This window comes from Mytilus edulis, chromosome 6 (assembly GCF_963676685.1).
Source record: "Mytilus edulis chromosome 6, xbMytEdul2.2, whole genome shotgun sequence".
Taxonomy (NCBI): domain Eukaryota; kingdom Metazoa; phylum Mollusca; class Bivalvia; order Mytilida; family Mytilidae; genus Mytilus; species Mytilus edulis.
The window spans coordinates 54,932,371-54,942,880 of NC_092349.1; the positions used below are offsets into that span (position 1 = coordinate 54,932,371).

The 10,510-nt window shown below is 34.4% G+C and overlaps 1 protein-coding gene across 1 annotated transcript; it reads left to right on the forward strand.

Annotated features, from left to right (window-relative positions):
* The first annotated feature begins 573 nt into the window (after positions 1-573).
* LOC139526490 (potassium voltage-gated channel subfamily A member 1-like) lies at positions 574-4,644 on the forward strand. The gene is made up of 3 exons (XM_071321643.1): positions 574-647; positions 2,345-2,567; positions 3,366-4,644. Exons 1-3 carry the CDS (start codon positions 574-576, stop codon positions 4,254-4,256), a joined length of 1,188 nt encoding a protein of 395 aa, XP_071177744.1. The 3' UTR covers positions 4,257-4,644.
* The last annotated feature ends 5,866 nt before the right edge of the window (positions 4,645-10,510 follow it).

A 10,510-nucleotide genomic window follows, 5' to 3' on the forward strand; every position in this document is an offset into this window, starting at 1 on the left:
AAAAATTCCATACACAGGTATCTACTGATTAAATGTTATTACATCTCCCCTTATTCAAGAAGGAAATACACAAACTTTAACAAGGTATCTTGATCTTTTCCTTCGACCTTTGAAATCAATATGTTTTTACCTATCCCAAAATTGTATATGTACATCGGGTTAGGTTAGATCGTTTAAAAAAAGTCTCGACCGTGTGTACAAGTGTAACAGAAAACCTTTTACAGATACATATTTATTCTTATTGGCATGCGGCATAATCATAAAGTTTAAGAGAAAACTGATCAGGATGTGGAATGATTGTAGTATTTTTTTTAATCAATTCAACGTTATATGTCGTGTAAATACATGTAATAAGAATATTGTATGATAGAGAAATATTTTTATTTACTTTTTATATATTAGATATCTTCTGTAGCTATTCATATAACCACCAAACCGAATTTATATATCGTAATGATAATCAGACGTTTTAGTCTTTGAGACGACCCCTCCATTTTACCTGTAAACTGTAGGTGTCATTAGTCGGTGTCGAGAGTTGTTGAAAAGGTTTATTAATGAATGGGTATTTTTACAATGGCCCTGTTATATGTCCAAGGTCTGTTATTATGGTCGAGGAAGTCTGTAATGGACAGAGGCAACGCACCAAGGCAACTGACCAAGGACATATAACAGGGCCATTATAAAAACACCCATTTCTTAATACATTTATTAACCAACTTAAAAAAGTGTCATGTGTTGCTGCCAACTTGATGTACTCTCTTACTCTTTTCATGAGCGTTTAGTTTGAAAAAAAATAATTTGTACTTCACCATGATCAAGCTTTAAATATACCAAATATCCAAGATATTAAGTTGAAAGAAGTTATGTGTTGAAAAACAGGATCAACAGCGATCCCTTTATATGGTTCTTTAATGTTTGTTGCTGGTTACTAAATTAAATAAAATACAAAAAAATATTATACTCTTTACAGCTTAATTTTATTAACTTTATTAAAAACCCTAACTGGGCTTAATACAGACAAGCTGGGCATTAATACAGGGCCATTACAGAAAAACAGGGCCATTACAGAAATAGTACGGCCATTACAGAAAAACAGGGCCATTACAGAAAAAAAACAGGGTCATTACAGAAAATTTGTTTTTACATGATTTCCAGACCTATAGTAGACATAGGTGAGCGACACAGGCTCTTATTAGCCTCCAGTTAATTTTACGCTTTGTTTCTTTGTGATTGGTTATAAATAAATCCCCTATGAACTGATTTTTATAGTATGCTCCATTGTGGTACTGTTACACCACTGTCCCAGGTTAGGGAGAAAAAAAGTAACGCAAGCGAACATGTTGGACCACTTTTTCCATCACATTATGTATGTGTCTGTCCCAAGTCATGATCAGCACCCTGTATTTAGATAGATGTGTTTTTGTTGTTGCTGTACATCATATTTGTTAAATGTTTAGTACATAAATTTGCCTAGTAGTTTTTTCTAAGTAAATTGTTATTAATTCGTCATTTCGGGGCCTTTTAGAGATAGTTATGCGATATGGATTTTTCTTAGTGTTGTAGATGGCCGTACGGTGACCTATAATTGATGATAACTCCTACGTCAATTATTCTCTGATTCAGTGTTATCTCATCTCCTTATTTTTTTTTTAAGAATACAGGAAATTGTGACAAGAAATTGACCTGACGTTTTTTTTAATTTATGAATATATAAAAAAAAGTCTCCTTGAGTAAAATCACATGCAGCTTCGCAAAAATGTTCAATGATAATAACTCCTTTAGGATGTTACGAAAGAAAAATTATTAAAACAAAACGTGTTTGTCAGATTAACAATCTTTCTAACGTAAGGTAAGGTGTTCCAGTTAGTAGTGTCAATATTGAAATCAAATGAACTGTTCGATATCGTATAACACATATCATATGGATATATGGCGAAACTAAAAACACAGTACAAGAAAAAATTATCGGAACAATAAACCAATAGGTGTTTCTAAAGACAGTTGATGAGACCTTGTAATGAGAAAATTTGCTAAAGGTCTTTGCCTGTTACAGTTTTCCTTCGGTTTATCAGAATATAAAATGCACACTTCGAATGTTATATTCTTTCTCAAGTACTGCAACAGTGAATGTGATCCCATGTAAAAGGCCTATACATATTATTACGACTACAGTTAAAAAGAGAAAAAAAAAATGCCAATTGCAAATCACCAACCTTCTTTTTTCATCATTATCAATCATTGTTTTATATTTTAGTTTAATTTTTTTTTTAAATGTTTTTTTTTTCGGATTTGCTTTAATTTATGAAATAATTTGATGTATAAGTTATTTGTTTGTTTATTTCAGGCTTACAATGGACGACGACACAGTTCGTATAAACGTCAATGGAACAATGTTTACAACAAGACTATCAACAGTTCAAAAGTATCCCGACACGCTTCTTGGGTCAATTTCGTTTGAATCAGACTGTTATAGCAAGGACGACAAATCATTCTACTTCGACCGGAATCCAGAACTGTTCAACACAATTCTGGACTATTACAGAAATGGTTGTCTTCATCTTCCAAATCATCTCTGATGTTGGTTATGGAAAACTGAATTGGAATTTTGGAAGATACCTTCAACTGACATATCCGAATGTTGTCACAAAACTATATCAAGTTATAATAAAAGGGTAGACGTAAGCAAAATGTTAAAGGCAGTATTTTCTCCTCTGAACCATTCAGAATACGCATCACCATCTGGAATAGGAAAAATACGCAATAGACTTTAACTATTCCTTGACGAACCAGAATCGTCCACTTGGGCAAAAGTAAGCAATTTTATTTTAAACTAACATATACTTTTTACTTATGTATTTGTAAACATTATTTGCATAGTTACACTGTGTTCTACTAGTATCTACTTTTGTCTAATGCATATTATCTCATGTTAAAAACTAGTACATTGATGCGCAAAAAAGTTAACCATTCAATTGTTTTTCTAAGGGAGGGATAAATCCTACTTTTTATTTCAAACAGACATTATAAAGAGGCTAGATTTCATGATTGACAACATATGTGTTACGTTTGGAGGACGTGTTTTTTTTCTTCAAAAAACTATCACCTGACATGTACATTTAGATGTTAAAAAGCTGACCACGCGAGACCGTCATTGTAAGTTAAGGTCGTTTAACACCCCTTTGCAGTAACTGCTCTAAAATAAATTATTTTTATTTTTACAGAAACTACGTCCAGGCGTTGTGGGGTATTCGCCAATAAGACAACAATACAACAAACCCAATTATATAAGACGTATCAGTCAAATTATCCTTTAACGAAATCTTAACTTGTCAATAAACTTAATTTCTTTCAATATTTTATTTTAGGTTTTCAGTTTCATATACCTGAGCACAGTTTTAGTGTCTGCAAGTTTTCCGTGCTTGAAAACACACCCTGGGATTCGAATACAAACATCAAATGCCACAACAATATTAAAGCTGGCAGCTTATAACAACGTGCAAATGTGGATGAACAAAGACAATCACAAAGAAATGCAGTTTGCAACAACCAAGGAACCTAATTGGTTGTATTATTGGAGTTTAGTTATATGCATTTTCTTTTCTGTAGAGACAATACTCCGTGTTTTAACATGTTCTACCAAAAACAAGTTTGTAAAAGAGTGGCTCAATATTTTGGATATTATATTGTTCGTCATAATGTGGATATGTTATGGTATTAAACACGCTGAAAAGGAGATTCTTTCAAATAAACATTTGACTTACTTCCTTTGTTTTTGTGAAGCAGTATCTGTGTTGCGTCTCTTTAAATTTTTTCGACTGGCAAAACAGTACAGTAGCCTACGGATATTGTTTATAGCTGTGCAATCGAGCGCGAGAGAGTTGTTGCTACTGCTGATCACATTTTTTGTCTTCGGTTGGATGTTTGCAAACTTGGTATATTACACAGAAATTTTAGAGTCAGAATCGTTCCCAAATATGCTAGTCGGCTTTTGGTGGTCAGTTGTAACCATGACAACTGTCGGTTATGGAGATGTTTATCCTGTCGGTCCATTAGGGAGAGTAGTGGGAGTTTTGTGTAGTTTATGTGGATTACTAGTGTTGGCTATGCCAATAGCTATCATTGCGGGTAATTTTGATAGTCTATGCAGGCACAATGAAGAACGTGAGGCATATGTTAAATTACAGACTAAACAGAAATCGAACATTCCAAAAGCATGGGAGACATCAAAGATTGATCCAAATTATCCAATCAAGTAATATGAAAGTTACACGTGACTATACATCTCGACCAAAAGTCAGTTTCATGGAGAGTGGATTCTAAAATTTGATGACGTATACTAACTACCGTGATATAGTCTGATTACAACAACATGTATCAGATTGATGAAAACGCGTAGCACATATGTACACAAATCAAACTTGAAATTAAAAACTACGCATATTATAATTACATGTAGATAGCCGTACAATAAGGGACTGTGTGTTTCAACCTTGTATATTGTACAGTTTTTTTTTTCTTTTTTTTTTTATTGTAGATATACTTTTGAATAAGTTCACTATAGCATATTTGTTACATAAAATAAATAATGTAACATGATTTCATACAACCGTCATTATCCCTCTCTCTCTCTCTCTCTCTCTCTCTCTCTCTTGCGCACTCTATCTCTATTTAGCTCACTCGTTCGCTCTAGCTCACTCACTCACTCTAGCCAACTCATTCACTGTATCTCTCACTCTCTCACTCGTTCATTCACTCTTTCTGTCACTCACTCTGTCTCTTATTCACTTTCTCTCTCGCTTACTCACTTTCTGTCTCGCTTACTCACTCTCTCTCACTCATTTACTCATTCACTCACTCTCTCTTTCGCTCATTGTCTCTGGCTCATTCTTTCTCTTTCTCTCTGCTCATTATCTCTCTCTCTCGCTCATTTACTCTCCCTCGCACATTTACTCTCTCTTTTGCGCCCATTTACTCTCTCTTTTACGCTCATTTACTCTCTCTCTCTCTCTCTCTCTCTCTCTCTCTCTCGCTCATTAACTCTCTCTCGCTCATTTACCCTCTCTCGCTCATTAACTCTCTCTCTCTTGCTCATTTACTCTCTCGCGTGTTTATTTACTCTCTCTCTCTCCAGGTCATTCACTCACTTTCTCGTTCTTACTTACCATTAAATATTACCTTTCCTTAGATATTCTCCTAGTCAATTTACGACCCACTTCTATGATGACTTGCAGAAGCAATGCTTATGTTCTACTCCGCTGTGAAAAATCACAGTATATCCAGGAGAACACCATTGTCTACCAATATCAGGGAAAGGGTGACACCTTCACCTTCAGTTAAACTTTATTCGGTGAGGAGCACGTTTATTTGTTTTTTGACATGAATCTTTAGATCTCAACGAAAATGTTGTATGCTTTGGTATTTTTACAAATGATTTCTTGCAGTTTTATCTTACAGAAGGATGTTTATGATATTTTGCTATCATTTGCATGATGGTTTTTCATCATTCTATGTATTTTTCAAATAATGTCGAAACATGTTTTTAATAAATTATTGAGAAAATTGCAAACATCCATATTAAAGGACGATAACTGCAATTGATATTTTATTCATATTGCTACCATGTATCGGTACATGTTTTGTAGAAACAGTTTTCAACAAGATCCTTGGTTTGTCTCAGAAAGCTAGCACACACTAAGTTTGTCAGGATTGGAAACATGGTAATACTTCACCAAAATTTCGACAAAAAAGTACCAAAGTTCTGTAATCAATTTCAGTTATCGTTCAAAATCCATTCATCACAATTATAACGACTAAATTTTGACCGACTGCAATAATTGATTCTAAAAACACAAAACTAGGTAGAAATTATCATAAATAGGTGTAAAACCACTAATTCATAGCCCCATTGCTTTCTATGTTAAATTCAGCAATTTCAAGCATTAATAGCTTTTTTGTCTTCAAATAAAGTGGCAGTTATTTCATGTCAAAACTGTACCTTATCCTGACATGTGCTGCAAAAACAACATACCTTTAATTGCATATTAGAGCGTACTGGTTCCTTGAAGATTGATAGTACAAAAACAGGAACTTCTGATCTGAACAACAGGTCAAATGTACCCTTCTATCAAAATTCCATATACTTCTTCATAATTTAAATAAATCTCTCAACAAGAGTTCTGCAGTGATCCCAAGTCCCAAAGCTTTCATTTGATACCACAAATAACCAAATATACCCGCAATTGGCAAAGATACGGCTATGCGTAAGAACTATTTTGTAAAAATATGTACCACTTTCTTGTATGTTTCTTTCCGACCGGGCCTGAATTAGTGGTTATATACCTATAACAGCACTAAACTTGTTATATTGACTTCTGCTTGACATAATTTCCTTCCATGATCTATTTCTAACATTGAAAAACACATGAAGCTGTTGTAAAAACACTGTATCACTGAATTCAAGCTCTAATTGGACTGGTAGTAACATATGCGTCAAACAGAGAAAACTACATCTGGATACTAAAAGTGACAGATTTGACACTTTTTCAATTTTACTAGTCTTGATTTGTTAATAACTTCTCAAATAACAGTGTTCTGACCTAAATGACTTATTTTTATCAGAGATTCTTACTTGAATATAAATATAGTGGTCCAAATATAAAATATAATTGATAATTTTATCCCACTTTTTTCTACATATTAAAAAAAGAGAGTGATTTAATAAAAACCCTACTTTTGTGTATAAACATGGATCAACAAGAGTAATTTATATATCTCCAAGCTAGACAACTTGCTAAAATAAGTTATGAAATGCATTTCCAGTGAGATTTTGGAATTCCTATATAAGTATACACCAATGTTCCTTGAAATAAATAATTCACTAAGAAACCCACTAAAACATAAACACTCACTAGATAATTGAACCAAAAGCAATATTTATCTATAAACTAGTCATAATATACAAGTTTCATTGCTTTAAGTGTAAGAAAATGCAAAAATTAATTAAAACTTCAGGTAAAAGCTTAACTGTGTGCATGCTGAATGTCCAAAAAAAGGGTAAACTACCTTAGTGTAACAATCTGAAGACTGTAATTTGACACTAGCATATTTGTTACATACAATAAATAATGTAACATGATTTCTGACATCCTTCATTATTCCCCTCTCTCTCTCTTGCGCACTCGCTCGCTCTAGCTTGCTCACTCATTCACTGTATCTCTTACTCGCTCACTTGGTCGTACACTGTCACTCTCTCTCTCGCTCATTAACAGCCCCTCTCTCTCTCGCTCATTCGCAGTCTCTCTCTCTCATTCGCTCATTCGCAGTCTCTCTCTCTCTCATTCGCTCATTCACCCACCATCTCTGTCTCACTCTTTCCAGTTCATTCACTCACTGTCTCCAGCTCATTCACTCACTCTCTCCAGCTCATTCACTCTCTCTCTCCAGCTCACTCACTCACTCCCTTTCTGTCGCGCACTCATTCTCTCTCTCTGTGTCGAGCACTCATTCTCTCTCTCTCTCTGTCGCGCACTCATTCCCTCACTGTCTCAATCTCATTCCGTCACTCTCTCAAGCTCATTCACTCACTCGATACTAGCATATTTGTTACATAAAATAAATAATGTAACATGATTTCTGACATGCTTCATTATCCCCCTCTCTTGCGCACTCGCTCTATCGTGCTCACTCATTCACTGTATATCTCACTCGCTCGTAAACTGTCACTGACACTGTCATTCTCTCTCTCTCTCGGTCATTCACAGTCTCTCTCTCTCTCTCATTCGCTTATTCACCCACCATTTCTCTCTCTCATTCGCTCATTCAGCCACCATCTCTGTCTCACTCTCTCTATCTCATTCACTCATTCTCTCCAGCCCACTCGCTTAGACTCACTCCCGCGCACTCATTCTTTCTCTCTCTGTCGCGCACTCATTCCCTCACTCTCTCCAACTCATTCCTTCACCCTCTCCAGCTCATTCCATCACTCTCTCCAGTTCATTCCATCACTCTCTCCAGCTCATTCCCTCACTCTCACCAGCTCATTCACTCACTCTCCTCAGCTCTTACACTCACTTTCTCGTCCTTACTTACCATTAAATAGTACCTTTCCTTAGACATCGTCCTAGGCAATTTACAACCCAATAGGACTTAGTCCACTTCTATTATGACTGGCAGAAGCAATGCTTATGTTCTACTCCGCTGTGAAAAATCACAGTATATCCAGGAGAACACCATTGTCTACCAGTATCAGGGAAAGGGCGACACCTTCACCTTCAGTTAAACTTCATTAGGTGAGGAGCAAATTTATTTCTATTTTGACATGAAACTTTAAAACTTAACCAAAAGGTTGTATGCTTTGGTATTTTTACAAATGACTTCTTGCAGTTTTATCTTACAGAAGGATGTTTATGATATTTTGCTATCATTTGCATAATGGTTTTTCATCATTCTATGTACTTTTCAAATATAATTGTCCAAACATGTTTTATTTAATACATTTTTGAGAAAATTGCAAACATCCATATTAAAGGACGATAACTGCAATTGACATTTTATTCAGATTGCTACCGTTGTCGGTACATGTTTTCAGAAACAGTTTTCAACAAGATCCTTGGTTTGTCTCAGAAAACTAGCACACACTAAGTTTGTCAGACTTGGAAACATAGTAATATATCACCAAAATTTCGACAAAAATAGTACCAGAGTTGTGTAATCAACTTCAGTTATCGTTCAAAATCCATTCATCACAATTATAACGACTAGATTTTGACCGACTGCAATAATTGATTCTAAAAACACAGAACTAGGTAGAAATTATCATTAATAGGTGTAAAACCACTAATTCATAGCCCCATTGCTTTCTATGTTAAATTCTTCAATTTCAAGCATTTATAGCCTTTTTGTCTTAAGTTCAAATAAAGTGGCAGTTATTTCATGTCAAAACTGTACCTTAACCTGACTGGTGCTGCAAAAATCAACATACCTTTAATTGTATATTAGAGCGTACTAGTTCCCTGAAGTTTGATGGTACACAAACAGGAACTTCTGATCTGAACAACAGGTCACATGTGCTCTTCTATCAAATTTCATATACTTCTTTATAATTTAAATAAATCTCTCAACAAGGGTTCTACAGTGATCCAAAGTCCCAAAGCTTTCATTTGATGCCATGATTAACCAAATATACCAGCAATTGGCAAAGACAAAGCTATGCGTAAGAACTATTTTGTAAAAATATGTACTACTTTCTTGTATGTTTCTTTCCGACCGGGCCTGAATTAGTGGTTATATACCTATAACAGCACTAAACTTGTTATATTGACTTCTGCTTGACATAATTTCCTTCCATGATCTATTTCTAACATTGAAAAACACATGAAGCTGTTGTAAAAACACTGTATCACTGAATTCAAGCTCTAATTGGACTGGTAGTAACATATGCGTCAAACAGAGGAAACTACATCTGGATACTAAAAGTGACAGATTTGACACTTTTTCAATTTTACTAGTCTTGATTTGTTAATAACTTCTCAAATAACAGTGTTCTGACCTAAATGACTTATTTTTATCAGAGATTCTTACTTGAATATAAATATAATGGTCCAAATATTTCTTTTTTCTACATGTTCTAAAATAAGTTATGAAATGCATTTCCAGTGAGATTTTGGAATTCCTATATAAGTATACACCAATGTTCCTTGAAATAAAAAATTCACAAAGAAACCCGCTAAAACATAAACACTCACTAGATAATTGAACCAAAAGCAATATTTATCTATAAACTAGTCATAATATACAAGTTTCATTGCTTTAAGTGTAAGAAAATGCAAAAATTAATTAAAACTTCAGGTAAAAGCTTAACTGTGTGCATGCTGAATGTCCAAAAAAGGGTAAACTACCTAAGTGTAACAATCTGAAGACTGTAATTTGACACTAGCATATTTGTTACATAAAATAAATAATGTAACATGATTTCTGACATCCTTCATTATCCCCCTATCTCTCTCTTGCGCACTCGCTCGCTCTAGCTTGCTCACTCATTCACTGTATCTCTCACTCGCTCACTTGGTCGTACTGTCACTTCCACTGTCACTCTCTCTCTCGCTCATTAACAGCCCCTCTCTCTCTCTCGCTCACTCGCAGTCTCTCTCTCTCATTCGCTCATTTGCAGTCTCTCTCTCATTCGCTCATTCACCCACCATCTCCATCTATAATAATAATAATAATAATATCTTTATTTAGAGAGAGTAACTCATTTGGATTACACCAATTTTCAATAAGGCTCTCTTAATACAATAATAATTACATTACAAATAAACAATGCATCAATAATAATGGTAAATAAAGATTATGTACAATTTAAAATACAATAAACAATTATGATATGGCATTACAGTAAAAATATGATGGTAATGTTAAAAGTACATAGATTTGTATTTATGTTTAAATTCGGATACTGTATTTGATTTTTTTATTGAATTAGGAAGAGCATTCCACACTTTTGGTCCATTGT